Consider the following 23,287-nt stretch of genomic DNA (forward strand, 5'->3'; position numbering starts at 1 on the left):
AACGTGTAGTCATAATGAGTGCATTTGACTCACTGTTTCAAACTTCTGTTGTTGTCTGATGATAGTTACATAAAAAATATGTAAATGTGCTTTTGTAAATGCAGCATATGTGAGCACAGAGAGCAGGAGAGAAGTTGACAGATGTAAACACCAGCAGAGTTTAGATATCACTGAAGCACAACAAGTGACATTATATAATTATATAGTGGTGTCATGTTGGCTCTGAGAGGCTGCACGGTGACTTGATGGTTAACACTGTCGCCTTGTGGCTAGAAGAGCCCCAGTTTGTGTCCCGGTCTGGGCCTGGGATCTTTCTGCATGGAGTTTGCATGTTCAACCTGTACATGTGTGGGTTTTCTCTGGGTACTCTGGCTTCCTCCCACAGTCTAAAAACGTGCTGACGTTAATTTGTAATTCTAAATCATCTGTAGGTGTGAATGTGAGCGTGCTTGTTTGTCTCTATATGTAGCCCTGTGATAGACTGGCAACCTGTCCAGGGTGTCCCCTGCCTTCACCCTAAGTCAGCTGGGATAGACTCCAGCCCCCCGCGACCATAATGAGGATTAAGCGGATTAAGTCACAGAACTTCTCACACAGAATTCAGACAAGTTCAGTACTTACAACATGGAAATAATGGACACAATGTCTGTGTAGATTCTCAGTAATGCAGGTCATGGTAATCCTAAGAGCGTCGGTAGAAGGCATCTTGACTTCTCTTTTTGGATCTTGAAGACACTTGACCTTTAATCCAGTAGGCATCTTCAGTTGTACACAGTGTTATCTGAGACTTTGTTGTGTTTTGTGTTGGGTAGCCGTCTTACCCTCATATAGCCAGTCAGCCAGGCCATTGAAGACAGTTCCCTCTTTACCGGTGGAGACCAGCCGGATCGCTCGACTCTCTACTGTTGTCCTGTAGTAGATGTTGTTTTCAAATATGAAGATCTGGGCAAACAAGGGCAGAGCAGTGGCCATCATTAGTTTCGATGTCACGCTAGGTAACCTCCCATTATTTTGTGTACTGCTGTTTTGCTAGGTGAACACATTTTACTTCATCGCTAAACTGAGAACTCTTTTCACAGCCTCTGCAGCTCACATTTTTCTCTCTTCCGTACGAAGCTGCATGCCAAACTCACTTGTATCTCTTTATCACAACATGACTTTATCTTAATCCAGACAGAAGCACAGCTACCCACTCAGTGACACTTAGAAGCTGATACAGTCTCTGTCAACACCTGCCTTATGCACTGTATTAAAGGAAATTTGCCTCATTACAGTTCACGCTGGATTCCTCTCCAAAGCAGTATGAAACCCTCTCTGCTGCTAATCAAGGCGCTGGAGCCGTCTGAGGCCCTGCAGGCACACACACATCACTGAAGACACACACAAGCACACTATTTTCTCCCTGTGTTTATTGAGACGTTGCTGGCTGCTGAAGGTGGGCGATGGCTGAGCTAAAGTACGTGTTCGGCTGCTGATTTAAGCCCTCAGCGCCAACGTTGGCATCGCCTGAAGGAATTAAGGCACACCGCTGGCAGATGAGCGTGTGACACTTAAAACCCTCTGTCAATCCACTCCAGTGTTTTTGCCACTTCTCTTGGTGCCAGTATGAGGCAGATGAATGTGGGATTGATTGGTATCTGAAGTTCAGGCCATGTTGCTGTTGTTGTGACTGCGGCTGTCAGCTGAAACCTCTTCAGTTAAATCTAAGCCTCAAATCACTGGCAAGAAACAGAAAAATAGAGAGATATGAGTCCTTTTACTCTGATCTGTGATGGCTGTTGAGAAAATCAAAGTTTTATGTTGTGGGATCAACATCTGAGGAAAACAGATCAATGCAAGGCTCTGTAAAAAGAAGGAAGCTGGTGGTTGGCAAATATTACGAAACCACCATGGGACAGGATGGGCAGCTTTCAAAGAGTTACATGAAAACCTCAGTATTCTAATTAATATGAATACCACCTTAGCCAAAGCAGCCTCAAAGCTCCAAACCATGATTCAACTTTGCAGTATTTGCTCCAAAATATTAAAGGAAATGCATAAAGTCTCTGGGTTCAGGAGACTCACTGTCAGCAACAAGTGCACTGCAGCAGTTGCGGTCATAAACAATCCCAAATGATCCCTGAAAACTGGAGTAATTTATAAAGCAGGTGCCAGTCTCTTGATTTAAGCTCCCTTCCTTGATGACTGTTCAGTCTTCAAGGGAATTAGAGGAGAGAAAAGAGAGAATAAGCGAAAGGCAAGAAAAGAGTGGTTTGAAAACGGGTGGAGAGATGAAAGTAGCAACATCAAAGATACCTGTGGAGCTGGAATAGTGGGGTTTCTTGTTTGTGTGTATTGAGGTGTGCGTTTTCAGTTGAGAAATGTCCAATTTTGTCAAACAGTACTTAGGTTGGTTTAATTTCTGCCGCTTAAATCCACCCTCTGTTTTGTGTCAATGTGACTTTGTGTGTGTGTGTGTTTGCGAGTGTGTTTGTGTGTGTGTGTTGACTGAGCCTTACTGATTGCACTGTCATGCTAGAGTAATTGCTTGTGGTTTAATGAGGTGAGCGTTGCAGGATCCATCTCCTGCTCCTCTCACTGTACATCTGACGCTTCACTGCTCACACACACACACACCTACACACACACACACACACACACACACACACCAAGTCACACGCCTCTCATTTATATGTGCTGATGAAAACACTCGATGATAAATTGCTCCAATTCTGATAAACTTAATGGGAAATCATTATATTCACAAACTAGGCGGAAAAAAAAAAGAGAAAACACATTTGACATCTCCAGGTCAAACGAAGACAAAAGATGAGAGCTCATCTCATTTTTCCCGCACAATCTTGGCGGTTCATTAAATCAAATGCAGAGCTACAGTAATGGCATGACGAAAAGAACAATCAGGTACATTATTACCAAATGCAAATTCATCTGCTTTCTTCCCTCAGCGCACATCTCACACTTGAAATGTTAATATTTTCTCACAGCAATGTATCCGTAATTTAAGCAAATGATACGATAAGAGCAATTACGGTGCAAGACAAAGCTTTGAAGTAATAGCTGATGAAACACGGGGATGTGTGTTGTTTAACAGAAACCAATTCAAAGCCAGAAAAAAAAGGAATCAATGGCATTTTCAAGCTCATTGAAGGATAGGTTAGCATTTGTCTTGTCAACAGATCACAAAAAATGAACAAAAGCTTCAACATTCTAGTTTTCTTTCGACCTCAATCGCTCTGACATTCGATCAGTAGCAGCATATAGTATTTAAGATGCCAACTCACAAACATACAGTTTGATTTAAAACAAGGCTAAAAAGGCTCCCCAAACAGCAACAGTTGTTTTTAGCAAACACAGCTCAAACAGGAGTAAAAAGTGCATTTGTTGGAAACCCTTTCTAGGTACTGATTAATACATGAACGGTGGACTTGTGAGTATTTACAGCAGCAGGATGGAGTGTGTTGGATAGGATCAAAATAAACTACTGTGCCAGTGTTAATCCTAAAAGAGGAATGGCACCTAGTGCAATGTTGCAGCTTGTTGATGTGTTTTTAATGGTTTCTGAACAACAATGAGGCTCAGTGGCACAGAGGAAAAAGCTAGAACAAGCTTTGGCTACAGCAATTTGTGAATCACAGGATGAATGTATTGTTGTCGTGTTTTTTTTCCAGGAATTTGTTGATAGTAGGAAAATATGGGTAAGCATAATCCTTTAATAATAAACAAAAAGTAAATAGTACTCCAAAACAGAACGGCAACGCGGTTGGGTTATAGTTTCGTCATAGGCCTCTTTTTTCAGTCATTAGAGGACTCTGTTTCTTGACTTTAAATATATATCGTGAATGGGAATTTGCTAATTCAAGAGGTGCTGTCATTTTTCTTAGTATGATTTGAAACAAAATTTCAGATCACTGGCTCTGGACTAAAATTCAGAAGTAACAAAATTTTACTAATTGATGTTTTGACATCAATATATTTTGATGTTTTCTGACTTAGGAAGTTCTTAGCACCTGAAATGTTTTAAAAATGATCAGATGAGTAATAGCTTCTTTGTATTTCTGAGTCAAGGCTCATCTGAACAGGCAACATTTGTACTTTCCATTGTCAAAAGAATAACAGATTGGCCAACAATATGTAGATGACCTCCACTGAAGTTGATTTAAAAATTTTAAATTGAAACTCAGTGAGTGTTTTATTGAATTTACCAAAATAGACTCACCCTACTGTTACTGTTGGATTTATAATAGCTTGAGCTGTTCTAGACATTATTTATGTGTAGCTCATTTTAAACACATGGACAAAGGTTTGACATTGAATGGAGAGAAGCACCTTTTAACTGTGTTGAATCCAAGGACTTCAGACAAATAGTTTAACAGGATTTGTTCTACAAAATGTACAATCATCAAGTTTTCGAGATGGAAAATGTGATTTTAATCCAGTATAAATTTTGTCAGATTCAGAGAAGATCTCCTCACTGCCTGCTAACTGAAAAAAACTGTGTGTTCCTATAAACAACAGAAATAAAAAGTAAGTGGCTGATAAAGAGCCACAAAACACTACTTCAACTTGTCCTCTGAATGCTTGGAAAGAGTGGGGAGGAGACATGGAGGAAAAGGGAGCAAGAGTGATGTTAAACCAGGCACATGCTAACTATCGAAATATACAAACCAGCCAAATATCAACAGTCTTTCTCCAGCCCAGCGGCTCCACATTTCAGCACCACAACTAAATACCAAACTCCAAATCTCAGCCTAACCTAACCTGAATCCTAAAACCAGCTCTCAAACCACCCTTTGAAGCTGTGTCAGAAAGCCAAAGTGTCCTTTTGTGTTTGATGTGCCAGTCCACACATCCACACCAACGCTTCAGTCAGTGCCATGTGTCTGCTCCCCCCAGCAGCCTCACACTGGCCGAGCCACAGGTTGTGCCACCGAGATGCCATCTGCCACCGAGCCTCTCGCCGGCTCCTGAGTCGACACAAAGTAAAAATCATTTTGGCTGACATTGATGGAGGTCAAAGCAAAAGGAGTTCACCCGCGATCCCTTAATGCGGTCATTACTGTGTGCATAAACCTCTTATTACCGCAGCATTTGGCTGTAACACTGTGACAAACCATAAATCACTACTGTGTCTCCTCTGTTATGACAGGCTGACAGATCTCTCCCAGTGTGCCAGTATTCAGCGAGTGTAATCTCAAGGGTACAGTCTGCTTACCAGCTGCTGGCCTTGGGGTCCCCATCCAGCAAACTGCAGGATGGCTTCATGCACCTCAGGGGGGTTTAGAGGCCAGGTTTCCCTGTGGAGACAACACATTATAGAGCCAATACAATATTTACCCGTATGTATACTACTTATGTGCTGTATATCTGAATACAAATGCACTGACGGAGCAAAGAAGCCATGTGCTGTTTTTTGGCTTGTCCCCTTATTGTAGGCTTCATCAATCATCCTTATCCTTTTTTAGCACAAGCTGACTTTGCTTGGCTGACTACAAATACAGAACAGTAGGGGAATAAGCAGACATAGATGGATGAAAGGCTAAAAACAGGCCAGGCCGAACACAGCACACCAAACTAAACTGAATTTAAATGCATTCCCACAAGGTGTCAGCGAAAGCAGGTAAATGGGGCTGATGTCAGTGCACTGTCCACGTAAGGTCACAGAGAGGGCATAGTGGCCAGACAAAGATCTGCGAGTGGAAGAGGACAGACAAAAAAACACCAGAAAATGAAAGAAAGCACAACTGAGGTGGGCCTTACTGTGTCACCAGGCTGTAAATAATGTACTTGGCCACATAGGAGTATTGGTAGCTCTGTGGAAGCAAAGAAATCACAGTCAAGGAAGCACAAAGGTTGAAAAATATATATTGTATGAGGTATCCAGTAGACTTTCTCACCGGTTTTACTTCAAAGGCAAACAGCACATGTTGCATGTCAGGAGACACTTGATACTTGGCGGCTCTGGACCTGTCCTGGATAGGATGAAAAAAGAAAAAAAAACTTGCAGTCTGTACAGTGGCAGTAGAGAGTATAGTTACTGCTCTAGAAGAAAATTATACTCACAAACAGCTGGTTCGGCACGACAACCCTGCGCTCCTTTGTGTCAACATTAAGCCTGACGACGTCCCCATCCCTTGTACGATACAGCAGTTCACTGTCTGTCAGTGACAAATGATGAACAAACACCAGAGATTTAGATGGAAAATGAACCAGCATATGGTTTCAATTCCCACATTACTTCTTCACATCAGTGTAGATTTCAGTCTAGAGACAACGGACATGTCCCACTCAGTATTGAGATACGTGCATTTGTCCTCACCATTAAAAACAAGAAAGAAGCTGAGGAGTTTTACATTGAAAATGCGGTATAACATTTACTCATAGACACAATACTGCCTACGACAGATGGTCTTTTCTTCTTTTTTCACAGATATGTGTTGTATGTCCTGAATGTGCAGAAACTTTTGAATATAGGCAGAAGTCTTTTGGAAACACAATTGAGCTGTTCAGTTCTGAGGCTTAGAAATTAATTTAAAAAAAGAAAAGAAAATTATTTAAAAAAGGAAAAAAATTAAGTCTGTATATGTGTGACTCAGCAGGGATAATATAAAATGAGAAAAGTTGAAATATATGACAATAAATATTTAAAAGCAGTGCAGAATGCCTGAGAGCCTCAGAGCTTCCATTATATTTTGAATTGTCAACTTGTGTTTTCTTTTTCATAAATAAAATATTTTTACTGTAAACTGGTGCTGTAAAGGCACAAACCTCTACCTAAAAATTTACCGCACTGCAGAAAAAAGTGTTTGACGCTCAGCCCCAGAACTCACTGGTGGGTTATTTTTAAATGATCACCAAGATTATACCATTTATCAGAACCAGAAATTGATGGATTTTCAACTTCTCCATCAGTCCTTAAAGTACTCCTCTGTGACAGGTTTTCCGTAGAAAAACAGATTTAAGCCTACAAATCAAAGCATTCCATTTAATCACTTTATTCTATGTCCCATTTACAAATTTGGCAAAAATAGACATTTGCCATCAGCAGATTCCATAAAAGTAAGACATTTTGCACTCTTCTGTGCAACCAATGATGTCAGTAGTGACTTAGCTTCAGCCCACAGTCATGTGATAGAAGTTCAGGGACTTTTCAACAGAACTAGACTGAACTGCAGGTTGTGTTTAACAGAGTAGATAGTAGACAAATACAGAAACAAATTAAAACAGAGAGCAGTCTCATTTCTATAGCATATAGAGTTATTTCCAGCATTGGCTACTCTGATGTTGTACATGATGATTCCAAGTTTTTTCCATTTTTGTGAAGTAAATAATCAAAGAATTTCAACTTTGTTTTTTTTTTTTTTTTTTAGGATTTGTTGCACTATAACTGTGTCTCACTGTCTGAGTTTTCTCTCCCTGTAGTCATGGTTATGCTGTTTCCATGGAGGACTTTATATTGCAGTGAAAAATGAGCCCACATTGACTAAAAATGTCACAGTTGTTAGTCTGTCCCCCACAGCGTTTAAATGAAATCCATGCTTCCAATTGTCTTGTCCTCCTTCTTCTTCAAGTCAAAATTCCATTAAAGCTGCTTTAACTGATGTTTTGTCCGCTCTGCAGCAATTGACGCATGCTGCAACCTCAACACTGCCATTATCATACATCATCGCTGTTTAAGTTGGTAAAAATGTTAGCAAACAGTTAATTATGTACACACCCAGGAGTCACAGAGCATTATCATCATTCATTCGGAGTTTCTGGTCACCTGGTGACAAATCCTGAGGGAAATATGCGGCTCTTTAGCTGCTAAATGTTCCATTATGTTCACCAGCTAGTCGTTAACTTTGCCTGTATGTCATTTGGTGCCGGGTATGTAATGTTCAGTTGAGTGATTTTGTTGAAAACAGCCATAATTTAAATTGTCAGTAAGCTAGTAAACAAGCTGTTGTATCTCTTGCTCTTCTGCGTAATGCTGGCTTATCTGATAACTGCTCGGTTTATCTTCGGCCTGCACCAGTCTAATTAAAGCCTCTGATTATGTCATATTTCCATGCTGTCACACAGCATCTTCTATAATTATCTCAGTACTAAAAGATGTTTATGTTGTCTGTGTTTTTCTATCATTTAAAATGAGTCCTTAGGTGGCTTTAAACTAAACTCTCTTTTCCTCATCAAATTGAGTTTTATTATCCACAGATTTCCTCATCAATATCCTAAAACTGTTGACTTGTGATCATAAACTTTTTGTAAAAGCAGTTAAACAAATGCTCAGCAATGAAAGTGTCTGGCTCAGACTACAGGACAGCCAAGTGAATTTGGTGACACGGTGAAAACAGTTTGTTCTATGACATTTTATCGCCAATTTTTAGTGACTAGTGACACAAACATAAGTTGAGTAGTCAAAGTCACTTTTCACGGGTAAATTTAGCCCCTTGATGTTCTGGTTGATAAGTTTTTTTCCTGTTAGACACAACAAAACTGAGTACACCCGTGTGCAATGTCACTAAAATAAAACACGCTAAGTGTAGGCTATTTGATCTCATGTATAATTGAAAAGAAAGAGGTTATATAGGCTAGATGTAAAATATGGGCTCTGAGATACAAACTCAATACAACAAAAGTCCATCTGTCTTTGACCACTGTAGGAGAAGTGATTACACATTTTCAATTAAGGTTAATTGCATGAGCAAGGTTATAAAAGAAGCTGTGAACACTGCAGTTTTAGTCAGAGTTCTGTCCAATGCAATATCACTCCAAGTAGAAAGGAACGAGCAAGAAGCTAGAGGGAACAAGAGCAGTGACCATGAGATGAAACATGTTATAACAGGACATATAGGAGTCATACTAAGCAATGACAGAAGATTTAATGGTGTGAAAAATGCCCACTGGACAATTAAGTGTGTCTGATGAGGTACAAGGATTGTTGGTGTTTCAGTGGCTTTTGAGACAGTTTACAGGACATAGTATGTAGACTACCTTTACTGATGGTATCCAAAAAGAAAACTGTAGCTGACAAAACTTTTAAGAACTTTATCAAACAACATAAAAAGAAGCCTGATGAATACTGGCAGAGCTTTCTTTGGTCTCATGACAGCAAATGAATTTATTTGGATCAGATGGGGTGCAGCATGTTCAGGACTGTCCTGGCCAAGACCACCACAGCGACTACATGGTGCCGATCATGAAACATGCAGGAATTTTACAACACAGCTTTGATCCAACACACATCGTAACAATCGCACAAGAGTTTTTAGACACAAGGGGAAAAAAGTGAAAACTAAGATCTGACCAAGTTTGCCCCTTGAACTGAATTCAGTGGAACACACTTTAGTATTTTTAAGTGGAAAGCAGAGCCACAACTTCAGCAAAGAGCAGATGAAAAGAATCATTTGTGAAGAATGGCAGAACATTTGTCCACACAAAGCCAGTATCATCCATTACCTGAGGATAAAATCTGTCATCAAAAACAAGCTCAACTGCATTAATTGGACAGGATTTGTAAAGATTTAACATTTTACTGATATCAAGCAGGGATGGACTCAATTTTGTTGTGTACTGTATATTCAGTTAAGTCTCCAAATATGAATGAGTCAGATCCACAGCAGGAGCTCTTTGTTGTAGAGATCAATGTGAAGGTTGAATCCTTTGTCTTTGGATCCGAGTCTGTGTGAGAAACTCTGAGGTGAGTCCAAAGACTACTGAGGCAAGCGGTGATCAAAGAGCAACGGGGATCAATTACACACTGCTGTGAATGAAGCCCACAAAATATTGATGAGGACTACTCAAGTGTGAGGTTGTCCCACTGGGTTTCTTATCAGAAGGTCATTAGCACCAAATGGGAGTTGATTGCATTAACGTAACTGACAAGATGCAATGTCACACAATTGATTGCTGGAGTTTCGTCAGGTGCTCAGGACGTTTTCATCATGGTCATGAATGAAGGGCACAGAACTTACCTAATTATATGTTAATCAGCAGGTAATGTAAGTAATCAGGGGAACAGTTTGCACAGCAGAACAAAAGGACAGATGTAAGGTCGTAGCGTGTCTGTATGCTACATGCCCAGCAGCAGCTGCATTTAAATGTATACATGCAGGTGTGTTCATGCATAAGCCGCCCCTACATGTGTGTGAGTGCCATGATCAAATAAACTATATGCTATGGGTCTAAATGCCAACTGCCGCAACATAACGCTTTTATCGGCCAGAGTTGAAAGCTCTTGTATGAACAGGGTTTGTTAAGTTGTATTGTTTAACACACAGTGACACAAAAATTCAACAAAATCAGCGGTAGAAAGAGCTTCTTAAAGTTAAATATGTTTTTGATTCCTGTTGACACATTCAATGTTTGATATAAAGTGTGTGCTTGTGAAAAAAAAAGTTGTTTTTGACCCTGGAAGCAGTTCTTTGAAACTCAAGGTTCACTTGCTATTTTTTTTAGAGCATTTTTCTTGTTCAGTTAGCCCTGAGAAAACTGAAGATTCCCAGAAATGTTTGGCCTTGTGTTTTTTTGTGTGTGTTAAATCAAAATATCAACACTCAAATGTCTATGAAATGACAAAAGTTATCAATGTCCCTTTTAAGTAAACAAAACCAAAGTTGCAGATCTTACACAGCCTTTCAATAAACATTTCACACAGTTGGGAAAATCACCAAAACCTCAGTACATTTACACATGCACTTGATATCGGATCAATATTTTTTGCAAACTGTTCACTCACACTGTGATTTTCTTTTCATCTGTGAAACAGTTTGGAAGTTGTTTACTCAGCATTGGATTCAGTTCAATGACAGCCAGACCAAACATCAGTTTTACCTTTGGCTGATTTAAGCATTACTAGTGCTGCACAAGCAAATTCGCTCATTAAAATCTTTTGATATAAAAATGTAGATACAAGAACAGCTTACCTGGGAATTCTATACCCACAGAAAATATATTCATTGGTGGTAGTCCCATTGGTTCCACATGTTCTACTGTGCTCGATCAAATCTTAACACCAGGGGGCAACATTTATTAGCTCAGGCAGCAGCTGCATACTCGCTATCTCCTCAAGGTTAGAGAGGCTAGAGCAAATTTCTTCTAATGTACATCTGTTCAGTTTAGACCATCTGACTGTATGCCATGAACACAACGAGCTGAATGAGGTCTACATACTAAATGAGCTTGAAGCTGGTGCGTTTGTGTCCATGGAGACAGAAAAACAACAAAAAACTAGGATGACTTTAGATGCATCTTCATCATGTTTATGACATCTGCTTGCTATTTGAAAGAGGACAGTAATATAATGCTTTATTAAGGCAGTGTGTGCCACCATTAGCTATAGCAGCAGGCAGGTTTAATGGTCTTCCTGCTTTCATTTGTAATGTGATTTAATTGAGACTGTAGACAAATGGAATTTTATGTCATAATTGCTCATTTCCACACATAAAGTTGTGTTGTTAAGATTCCTAACTACCTCACATCTCTTCTCTCTTTGTGTAGCTGCAGTTCAATAAATGCTTAACATTAGATATCCCACATTGTCCATAGTTTTAGCTATTTTTTCACTTTGTCTTGATTTGATTGTTGGTCGGCTGACTGAAGCTCTTGCACATTGGCTGTGTGGTCGTCTGACCTTTATATTTCCCTTTCTTGATAAAAGGTAAAAGCTATCTCTGATGAATTATTCTGGTTGATGTATTACTTGACTACTTTGAGGTTTTTTTATCTGAGGTGTAGCGTTATATTTACTGAGCCATGTATTGATGTATATTGTTTCACCACTAGTGTCTTTTGGGGTTTCTGTGTGGTAGATTTTTGTACTCACATGAAACTACTGCATGAAAAATTAGAGTTAAATATCAATGTTACAGTCAGAGTTATGGACAACACTGAATCCTGTCATAAAGTGTCTGAGTATGTTTTGTGTTTTGACGCCAGAGTCAGATTCTAAATGTCAAAACCAAACGGTTCACTCACCGCTCAGCCATTTAGCGTCTGGGTCGTGAATGTGAAGGTCTGGACCAAAGACATCCTCTATAGTTACTTTCTTCTTAAGGGCAAGGCTGTCATCTTCACCTGTCAAGTTCATCACCAAAGGATAAATAAACAGGCATGAATTAAATATGACACACAGAGAAATGTCCTGCTGATTTTTGAGGTAAACGTCAAGAGGCCATCTTTTAGTCTTGTCAAATTTATTAGCAATTCAAGTAGGTTTAGTAATTTCAGAGGAAAAACTGAAAGAAATCTTGACTTTTCATCACCGTGTTGCTTTGAGATTCCCACTATAATATACACCTCTTTTGTCTCCGGAGATGGTGCCTCGAACAACTATTCCCCACTATAGCTACAGCAATTTAGAATGAAGTACAAGCAAGAAAAAGGTCCCTGGTATTGCTCTATTGGTCTGAGAATATCAGTTCACATCTGCCTGCTGTGTTTTTCAGCAGTCCTTCCACACCTAAAACTCAAAATGAGATCTGACGCTGACAGCTGAACTGCAGGTGAAGCAGACAACAGGGGAACACAAGCGAGTTCATTTGGATGTGAGGAAGGAAACACACTGAATGTCTGAACACTTTCTCTGTCTTCTACCACACCTTTACTGAGGAAGCAGCCACTAGACACGACTTGTCTCGATGGCTGACAGCCCGCTCTTACTGTGCAAAACTGCGACTTGACAGATTCTTCGGCAGGCTTCACGTTGTGACTGAGCTGCGAGATCGGAGTGTGTAAATACCATGTCAGACATTGTCAAGTGTTTATCGACTTGGAAAATCGGAGAAATTCTCTGGTCTGGCAATGAAGCTGTAGAGTGAGAGGAGAAAGCTAATTTCCAACACACGGCAAATGGTATCACTGATGTTGTGCCAATCTGACAAATGGCTGGAGCTATTACTACATAATCATCTCCATTAAACAGGCCTGAATGGCATTACGCATTAAAAGACCCATTACCTAGTGAGCCGATGACCCCATAGCTGCGTAAAACTGGTATACAATCACCAACTAGAAAAACCATGTCATCTGTAAAACCTTGTCCCCGTTGAAATGCGGTTATCAAATTAAAATAGCTGCCCGGGCTGTGAGAAAAAGCAGCCCAAGAGGAGAATTAAAACGATTTTCATCCGAAGTATGTTTGCAATTTGGAATTGAAGGCCAACCATGTGTGTAGAATATATCTATATACTGACACTAACTGCTAGACAGGCGTGTGCTGATATTTTCCTGTCCCCTCACCTTTGTTACATAGTAGGAAATCTCAAAACTTTACAGACTTTCATTGAATTTTGTGTAACATTGCCCTATGATGAACAATAATTTGCTGAGATGAAGTACAAATGTAGCTGTTTTCTTATGAATCTAACATTTGCAACATCTGGCACATTGTATTCAATAGGATTTAGCTTTTTGTCTGAAATTAAAATAACCATTTGAGGTGACTGTGCGATTTTGGCAGAGGTGTGTGGCCTCTGAGTTCATCTGACTTCTGTAAAATGTGTTGTTGTTGTCAGTTTCATGCCAAGGCTGTGGGTAGAATACATGTGTGCTGAGGCAGAGAACAACTGAGCAGATGTGAGTGAGAGAATACTGTGTGTTCTGTCATCTCCGCCAGGGAAATCATGACTTGCACTGATCCGCCACAACATTAAAACCACCTGCCTAATTGTGTAGGTCCTCCTCTTGCTGCCAAAACAGCTCTGACCCAACAGCAATAGACACAGAACCTCTGAGGGTTTCTGGCAACAGGATGCTGGCAGCAGATCGTTTGGGTTCTGTGAGCTGCAGGTGGAACCTGTGTGGATTGGGCTTATTTCACTGCATCTCATGGATGCTCATTAGGATTCAGGATCTGGGGAGTTTGGAGGCCAGGTCAACTTGTTGTGTTCCTCTAGCATAGTTTATTCAGTGTGGCAGGACACAATGTCCTGCTTGTGAAGGCCTCTATTATTGGAATGTCCCATTGCCAAGTGATGTGTCCTTGTCATTGGTCTGAAATGATGTTTAGGTGGGTTGTAGTTGTCAAAGTAACATCCACATGAATGTCAGGACACAAGGTTTCCCAGCGGAACGTTGGAACAAGATGATCAGTGTCTTTCACTTCACCTTCAAAGGCTTACATTTTGTGGCTGATTGGTGTAGATCTAATTTGTTATAAAGTTTAAAAGTTCAGTGTCTCAAAATCATTACAGATTCCACAACTGGTAGAACACTACATGTGTATTCTGCATCCTATTTCCACACAAGGCTGCCAATTTTGCCCGATTTTAAATCCTTGGGTGTGGAATAGTCTATGAATGCACAGTAATTCTTGAAAGCTGCTATTCTGATGCAGATGGCACATTTTTCCTCCACCAAGGTGAAGCTGCAGTGAAGGATTTGTTTATAGTGCCATTTGTTTGCCCATCTATCTCTTAGCAAGATTACACAGAAACTACCAGGATGAATTTGATGACTTGGTGGAAATTTAGGTGCAGATGCAGATCTACTTCTTGCATAACAGGGCATTGGCCTTTGCAGAGTGCTGCCCTCTCTGAGTGCACTTCTAGTCTACTAATAAAATAATCAGCTAAGAGGATTATGCATCCTTTGTGTACAATCTCTGATTGTTAGCATATGTGCTAGTGTGTGTTTTTGCAAGTGTGTCTGTGTACGTACGAGGGGTCAGCAGGATAACGGAGGTGACAATCAGGGAGCAGATGATGAGGATGACCAGTAGGGCGATGGCTATTCCCTTCCAGTTCCTCTGAGGCGGAGCACTGCCCACCAGGTCCTGGAAAACAACATAAACATTACATTACACTCAAGCAAACACACACACACACACACACAAGCAAAAATAAAAATCACTTTCGAGCGGCAGTAGGTAACAAATAAAATGATTTCACTCCTACTGACTGAATCCATCCTACGATGACCTTCTGGTGATGAGTTTTACTTTGAAATGGATGCACAGTGTTTTAGAGCTCATCTCATGATGCATGAGGCAGAGGCATTTTGTATCGTCACAGTCGGAGGCAGAGATCGGCCAGAGGACGGCTCATTCTCTGTCAGACAGATGCAGACAACTCAGCCACTTGTGTGCAGCAACACTGCATCATCCAGCTGCTCCCTGCTGCTTGCATATGAAGAGTCCCTGCAGCTTTGCCTGATAGCTGGAGTGGAGCTACGGCTTCAATGCAGACACAACAGGCAGAATAATGAGCTACTCTCCACACACAGCCCAGCAGATGGTAGATGGCTAATCAGCGCTGTTTGAAACACATATACTGCAAAAATCCACAGGACATACAAAACATTTTAAGTGCGGAAGTGCAGGAGGCAGCAGTCAGGCAGCCTCTGAACACTGGCCAACACTCAAAAACACATGTCTTAAATGATTTTGATCTGGAGGCTGTTTTAGTGCGTTTACTGTCTGATTTCACTGGCACAGACACACGCCATCAGGTACTCATTTGTGCACTGTGTCCATTACAAAGCAATGGGAACGGACAGTTTTATGGAATAACTGTAGCTTTGGGTTAACCTCTTGAACTCAGCTGTCTTTTCCTCTCTCTACTTCTGGGCTTGTGGCAATGTCACTGCCACACGTCATTTACTTCTATTTTCAGGACTGGTTAGACGAATCAGAAATACCATCATTTAGCACTAAATATTAATAGTGTTCCCAGTCACCTTGTTAGATGAACTATCTGCCATGTTGTTCATATGCACTAGTTCTACACTGTTATTTAATGCTATTTATCAATAATAGACTAATTATTGATCCTGCCATTTATCATTGCCATTAAATATTTACCAATATTTGTCATTTTTCTGATTATAGATTAAAAATGCCCTACTTTGGGTCTGATGCAGCCCTCACTTTGTCTGTTATCACTCTGTAGTCTTAGTAGTGTCTCTCTAGCAAAGACACAACCTGCAAAAACTACACAAGAAACACAAGCCGTCGCCACAAATCAGGAAATTAGCTACTTTGACAGTGACTAAGGCTACACTAATGACTAAGTTAGGAAACAGCCACAGATTACCGCAAACCTGTTTTGGAAAATAATAACTAATGATGCTTTAAGATATACGCTTTAGTGGGCAGTAACATTGATAGACTAGTGAAAGGCTAACAATACAGAGAAAAACAGCAGACAATCAACGATAGTGTCCTATTTCTATTGTACATATTCAACTATAATAATCCTTAATAATGAAGAAGCCAATTTATGAATGACCGGTTTACTGTTATCGCATGCTGTTAATATATAACATGTAATGTATATTGGTTCTTGATTACCAATAATTGCATTGATATTGACCCTGAAAAACTCCGATCAGTTAGATACTGAATAAATAAAAGAGATATCACACTATAGTCTTTTCCATGGACTTTGACTTCAGAAAGTATCTCACCCATTCATTTTTTACACACTTGTACTTGTAGATTTAATTCTAAATGGATGAAGCTGGCACATTTCCCTGTTACTCTACACTCGGTAAATAAGAAAATGAAAACACAGTAATTAGAAATATCTCTCTATTCATTCAAAAGCAGAATCCTCTCATTTACAGAAGTGTTCAGTGTTCACTTTGTAGCAGCCCTTTTGGTCGCCACGACAGCTTCAAGTCATCTTGCATAAGTCGCTACAATCTTTGCACAGCTGGATTTGGGCAGTTTATCCAATCGTTCCTGGCAGTTCCTCTCAGGCTACATCAAATGTGACGGGAAGCATCTGTGAACTGCCATCCTCAGGTCTCCACACAGATGTTCTGAGGGGTTTCAGTCTGGGCTTTGGTTGGGCTTCTCAAGGACAGTCAGAGACTTGTCTTAAAACTGTCCTAGTGTTGTCTTGGCTATTTTCTTTGGTTCTCTGTTGTGCTGAGAGCTGAACTGTTGTTTCATTTGCTGGTCTATGCACTGTGGAGCAGCCCTTCTTCAAGGGTCTCTCTGTATTTGGCTGCATACTGTTTTTCTGCCTCAGCTGCTTTGAAGCACCCCCATCTAAGTCATATCCTAATGCACCTGACTACAATTTGGAACACCACAGCAATCCTTTTGTGAATAAGAGATTTCAGCCTATACATTTTTTTTCACTTTGTCATAATAGGTTATTGAGTGTAGCTTGATTAACTTTAAATCCACAAAATGAATGTGAATGAGGTGTAACTGAAGAGGTCTAAATACTTTCTTATGTGACCGTATCTTGTGGTAGATGCAGGAGAATCCCCTCAGGAATAACCAATTTTCACTTTTGTACCTTTTAAATTGCGTCAACAGGGTTGAAGGGGTAAGGTCAGAAATAAAGGATTCTGTCAGGTGCCGTGTAGTTGACGGTCACCAAACGTGTGCGCACACACACACACACACACACACACACACACACACACACACACACACACACACACACACACACACACGGTTGCACATTAATCTGTCTGGTCAGTGAGGAAATTGAGCTGCTCCAGCCACCCGTATCAGTCCAGCTGTTGATAACCTTGTTACCAATTATCCTGGTCTCTGTCTGCCTGTAGTGCTCAGAGTGCTTATACGGTATGAAGCAGCTCACTGAAGCATCCACAAGTTAATGAGGGGTGAGTGTACACGTGAGAGCAAGACGGACAGCTCAACTGTTGGGCAGAGACAATGCTTTTTATAGTTTTAAATTGCCACGACGCAAGTTACTTTCCATTAAATGTTTAAAATGACGCTGCGTGTGTGGGTGGGTGTCTAGCTGTGTGTGTGCGTTCGCTTTGCTTGTGCACCTACTGTCTCTGCACAGTTTGTCTCACAGAAAAGCAAATCAATACCGAAGGCAGTGAGTACACATAGAAAAACAGCAGGCACATCAATAAGCTGATTTATTGCTGCAGAGGTAAGGACTTTAACAATACGCTGTATGGACTTTTATGCTGGATTCATAAGATATTAATCTCCCTGTGTTATCACGCTCTAACAGGAAAGACACGCTGCAGCCTCAGATATCAACAATCACTTCAGACCTCTGACCGAGCCAGAAATAAAATGCTCAGATAGTTTGACGGTCTTGCAGATAATGGCCTTGTTTCTGCATCTGCGTGCTTGTTTTCCGTATATCTGCACTGAAAATGGCAAATACACTTTACTGAGGGCAGGTGCTTTAAGCGAATCCCAGTCCAGTATCCGGCTCAGTGCAGCTTGTGTGGAGAAGCACAGATCTATAAATGTGGAAGCTGGATCCACTCAACACAACGGAGGAAAAATGTCTCTCAGTAGAATATTTCCAGACACTTTGATGCCAACCTGGGAGGCATGTGAGTAAATATTTAGTTCCAGTCATTTTTTTCCTCCCATGACAAATCCAGCACACTGCCGGAGCGCAAGTGGCATAAGGTAAAATTCTTTCAGACAGCCTACTTTTAAAATCTTAAATACATCTCCCAGAGGCCCTTTGGGCTAATTCTGGCAGTGAAAATGTAGGATGCATACGACTTGACAAGCACCAGCAGCTTCCCTCCTGTGCTCGCCATTTCTGTAAACAAACACTTGATTATTCATTTACGGGTCAAAGAGTTTTTCCACAGTTCTGATCAATAAATAATCAAGAGCTGTTGGACATTTGGCTTTTTCACAGTGAAATTCTCAATACAACAGCTTTAGCTGAGCTGGATATGACCATTGACATACTCTGCCGATATTCTTCTTCTCTCACATAGCACCGACTACAGATGCGATCATTGTTTATTGTACTTCCTAGCCGGGTTGTCAGAACAGCTGTTACTGCTATTTAAAGCACCTGCTGAATTAACAAACGCAATTGCAACAAGTTACAACCAAGCATCAGGGTCTGAAAGCCATGCACAGCAAGATGTTTCTTATTAAAACGCTTTATTTCAGGTACTTTGATTATCCTGTTTCCCTCAGTTCATGTCTGCGTTACATGGACTAATTTCCATCATAAAGTGCATACCAGAGTTAAAGGCCTACTCCAGTGAAAATCAAGTTAGTTTTGTTTACCTTGTTAGCATGTCCAAGTGGTATTTTTTAGATGCTGGAAGGCATATCATGAGTGAAATAAGCACCATGAGCATTTCCACCCTCAAAACCTTGAAATTCAGGGTTTTATATGTAACAAACAAAAGGAATCAACCCTGTCAGTTTGAAAGATGGGGCTTTTTCTGTCAGTATTCTTTTTTTAGAATTAATCTCCGGTTCAGTCGTACAACTGAATATCTCCAGAATTACAACATGCCATAGCAATGCATAGAGTAGTTTTCTGAGGTGAGCTTTTTTGCTGCAGCTTGTGTGTAAGTGACGATAGAGGTAGGGTCTTTACCAACCTCTAGAGGAAGCAACAGTGTAGAGTTACATCAAGACAATTTAAGGCATTTTTGATGGAAAAAAAAGTTGTACCTACATTACCAGTCAAAAATTTGGACACACCTTTCATTTAATGCTTTTTATTTCTTTGTATTATTTTCTACATTGTAGATTAATACTTTCTGTTTACAACATAGGTCCATATGTATTCTTTTATAATTTTGATATCTTCAGTATTAATCTGCAATGTATAAAATAGTTAAATAAAAAGCATTGGATGAGAAGGTGTGTCCAAACTTTTGTATGTTAGTGTATGTAGCTTTGATAAACAGAGATACAGTAAGTTTTGAGGGCTTAAATCAGTGACTTTAAATGACAATTTAGTCATTTTTAACTGATTTTAATTATTTTCATGTATCAAACAGGCTTCTACTGTAGTTTTGAAAAACAAAAATAATGAAGATAAACTGACTGGGCAATGAAGTGAAGATCCAGTTTTCTGACAGTGACCACTTACTGCCATTTTGAGCAGCTGTTCTACTAAATTATCTGTTAAAGTACTGAATTAGAATAAGTAGCTGGAATGTCAACACTCCACGGAAGCTGATTAAATATGCCATCAGAGTGAATACATTCCTAAGTATGCTCTGCTAGTTATATCTTCCTATGAAACTAGGCTCTACCAAGCATGTAAATTTAATTAGAGACTCGTTTTCTTGTTCTTTATTCCTTTATTTATTGTCTTTTCTGTTCATGACAACGCCACCTGTTCCCGTGCTGATTTCAATGTGTTTGAGACTCAGAAGTGGCTGGATATATTTTAAAATAGCACTGTTCTCTCATACCATTCACTGCTATTAGTGCCTTAGCTCTGATTGCTTTATCTTTGCAGAGTGTTTTATCCCTGTGTGAGATGTGGAGCGTTTCACCCACCTACTCAACCGCTGCACAGAGAGCTCAAAAGTCAGGCTGAATTCACTCGCGTAAAATGTGAGAAAATGATCAACGCAGTCATTGTTTGCAGAAAATGAAAACACTGTAGAGACAGACAGAATGTGACTCTAGGTGGACCATTGATTTCCCTGGTGTTCAGCGTGTTGAAGTATACAACAAACTGCTCAGCTGTGGACTTGAGATGTGTTTCTGAAGAGCCCTTAGCAAGTAAAAAAAGTGCATCTGTGTATGAAGGGAAATCTTGACCTTTAGCAGCCATTCAGACGCAGTGAGACAGTACTGGCTATCTGCATTAAGCCATCTCTCAGTCTGTGTGAAGAGCATGCATGGCTCACAACTGATGACAATAAAAGCGGCATCAATAAATGAGAACTGCAGCGATTTTCACCGCCGTCTGTGCAGACACCACATCTAAATAAGCCCTGTGCATTTCAGCACCGACAACTCTAAAGGACCGAAAATCCCAAGAGGGGAAGCAACAACAGTTTTTTCAATCCATTTGTTACTATTTTCATTCTATTTCAAGACAAAGGGGCTGTAAGAAAGAAGCATCTTTTAAGGTCAAGCTTCCGTTACCCCCCTCATCACCACCACCACCACCTCCACTCACTCTCTCTCTAATCCTCTTTCCCTCCCACTTTCCCTTTGTCTAACCATCTCTTTGTCTCTCCGCTTGCTGCTGAAGTGTGAAATGGATCTTTCCTGATCCCTGAGCACCTGGTTTCCAAGGGAACCAAGAGAGTTGTTTGAGTCAGATTTGCAGTGAAGATGGGGCTGGTTGGCGTACAGTACAGTGGAGACTAATATTACCGCTGAGTCACGTGGGGGAACATGTACCGAGGGGCTCAAGAAATTAAGTTAGGACTCAGGAAATAAGATGCTCTCAAATATACCACAGAAGGATATGGACATTTGAAATGAAAGCAAACTTCTGCTGCCTACAGACACTGGACACTTGACACATGATATATGGCTCCACTGTAACATGGTCGCTGTCGGAGAGCAGTCAAACTGGAGAGTGAAGCTGTAGCCTATGGACATGGGGGTAAACTTTTCCTCTGGAACATCATCAATAAATCATGGGCATTCATGAGTGAGATTAAGAATTCATGCCAGCTGGCTTTTGCTTCATGAATAGTAGGGCAACCGCCTGTCTGTCTCTCTGGCTGTCTGGCAGTCCAGTCTTTGTCCACTTTGGAAAAGTTGAACTGTAAGGGTTACACTCGCATAGAAAAACAAAATGCTGTTTAGATGTGATATTGTGACCTGTGTTTGTTGATAAGAGATCAGCTCTGATAAGGAAGCACAAAAGTGTGAATTAAACACATTCATAAATAAAGCCGCCTCTTTAGACTTTAATCCAGAGCACACAAGTCAACCTGTTTGACAAAAACAAGAACGACAAGTACTGTGGGTGTACTGTACATTTACCCTTCTCTTGTTGCACTGGAGAAATTGAAGTAAAGGAAAAAGCAGAGGAGAAGACGAGACAGAGAGTTTAGTTGCTTTTGCTCGTGTACTGTGTAAGTTGAGAATGACGTACAGTTACGATGGAGCTCATCTTTAGCTCCAATGTTCTGTACAGTCATCTGACATGAGAGGATTGATCTGAGAGTTGAGGATAAAGTTTATTAAACCCTTCTGCAGAAATAATAAGTCAACTAGGCTGACAAAACAAAACACTGACCATGTGCCATTGTTTTCGGTGTCTTTTTACCACAGTGGCATCTGATATTTCTCAAGACACAGACGATTAAAGCCTTTTGGAGTTCAGCACGCCCACGCAATGAATCATTTAAGGGAAAAATCACAGATAACAACTGTAATACAAAGTGAGAAGCCATTTATAACTGATTGGAGGATGCCTTCCTTTGAATGTTTGCATTGTTCTCATCACAATTTGTCAAAACTAAATAGAGATGGAGCAATGAAAAAACCTAGGCTGATTGATTGATAAGCTCTACTGCATGTTTCCCTTTAGAGCTTTGCTAACAGCTGTGTTCTATGCGCTTCTTCACTGATTAGCATCTTACAACACAATTATGCAACTATAGCCGGCTGGAGCTGCTGAAAATCAGGCAAATGATCGACTGTCTCCATCTGCAACATGAGCCTCAGCTTGCACGGCACAGTAGTCCGCACACAGTCCCCTGATAAATGTGCAATAAGTCCAAAATGCACTCTACTTTTAACTCCATTTCCTCTATGTTCTCAGCACCAACTCCCACAGAACATATCCGCCTGTTTAGCTGATAAATGTTTGCCAGCCTGACACCAACTTTGTCTATCTGCTGTTTGGTGCTGAGCTGGTAGTGTGCAGTTGTTTGCAGTTTATCAGAGCTGTAGGACTGAAAATGTGGTGCCTGTAAGTGGAAAACTACGCCAATGAAAGCAGTGACAGTGGACTAAAAGAGGAAAGTACATAAACTAAATAAATGACCTAAAAGATGCCACAAGTCTTTATTAAAATGAGGGGAAATGCAGCATCATGTAGGACGGGACAAACAATCGAATTTTAATCTCATCTGTGATTTTCTGCCCTTCAACTATTATTGGGCCACATTGTGTTTTTGCAATGGTGCTCTTGTTTTGTCCTGTGGTATAAATCCAGTTCAGCCCTTTTGTTTACAGCCGTGTGCTTCACCCCTTAGTAACAGCCCAAACTCACTCCCAGGCAGCTTGTTTGTGTTTAGTTCAGCTCAAGCAGAGGTGATGGAAAGAAAGTCTTTGGTCAACAAGGAAAGTAAAACCATTTTAGCTTTTTTGAAAACACTTTGGACTGGGAAAAAGAGGATTTATTTCAACTTATTTAACTGCATATTTCCAAAGTCAGTGATGAATCATTTTAAATATTTGTGATCTCGATATTGACCAAAAGAATCACAAATGTGATTTTTGCCATATTCCCTATTAACATTAACTCTGTCTGGGTTCATCACTGTAAGCTGTATCTTTCACATTGTAGCTGGCATAGTCTTTTGACCCATTTTAATAGAAAAATATGGAATAAAAACTTCTGACCTAGTTATTTTCCATGAGTTGTGGTATGGTGGTGGTAACAGTCAT

At 40.4% G+C, this 23,287-nt stretch overlaps 1 protein-coding gene across 6 annotated transcripts in view; it reads right to left on the reverse strand.

Annotated features, from left to right (window-relative positions):
- Positions 1-23,287, reverse strand: part of LOC111570143 (dipeptidyl aminopeptidase-like protein 6) — an 89,476-nt gene that overhangs the window by 13,632 nt on the left and 52,557 nt on the right. For all 6 annotated transcript variants that reach the window (XM_035949316.2, XM_023272735.3, XM_023272736.3 and 3 more), the window contains 7 exons: positions 14,638-14,752; positions 11,956-12,054; positions 6,061-6,155; positions 5,895-5,969; positions 5,758-5,810; positions 5,213-5,294; positions 822-942 (listed from right to left, as the gene is read on the reverse strand). In XM_035949316.2, coding sequence (XP_035805209.2) covers positions 822-942; positions 5,213-5,294; positions 5,758-5,810; positions 5,895-5,969; positions 6,061-6,155; positions 11,956-12,054; positions 14,638-14,752 — 640 coding nt within the window. The remainder of the gene's footprint in view (positions 1-821; positions 943-5,212; positions 5,295-5,757; positions 5,811-5,894; positions 5,970-6,060; positions 6,156-11,955; positions 12,055-14,637; positions 14,753-23,287) is intronic.

Source organism: Amphiprion ocellaris, chromosome 10, assembly GCF_022539595.1.
Source record: "Amphiprion ocellaris isolate individual 3 ecotype Okinawa chromosome 10, ASM2253959v1, whole genome shotgun sequence".
Taxonomy (NCBI): domain Eukaryota; kingdom Metazoa; phylum Chordata; class Actinopteri; family Pomacentridae; genus Amphiprion; species Amphiprion ocellaris.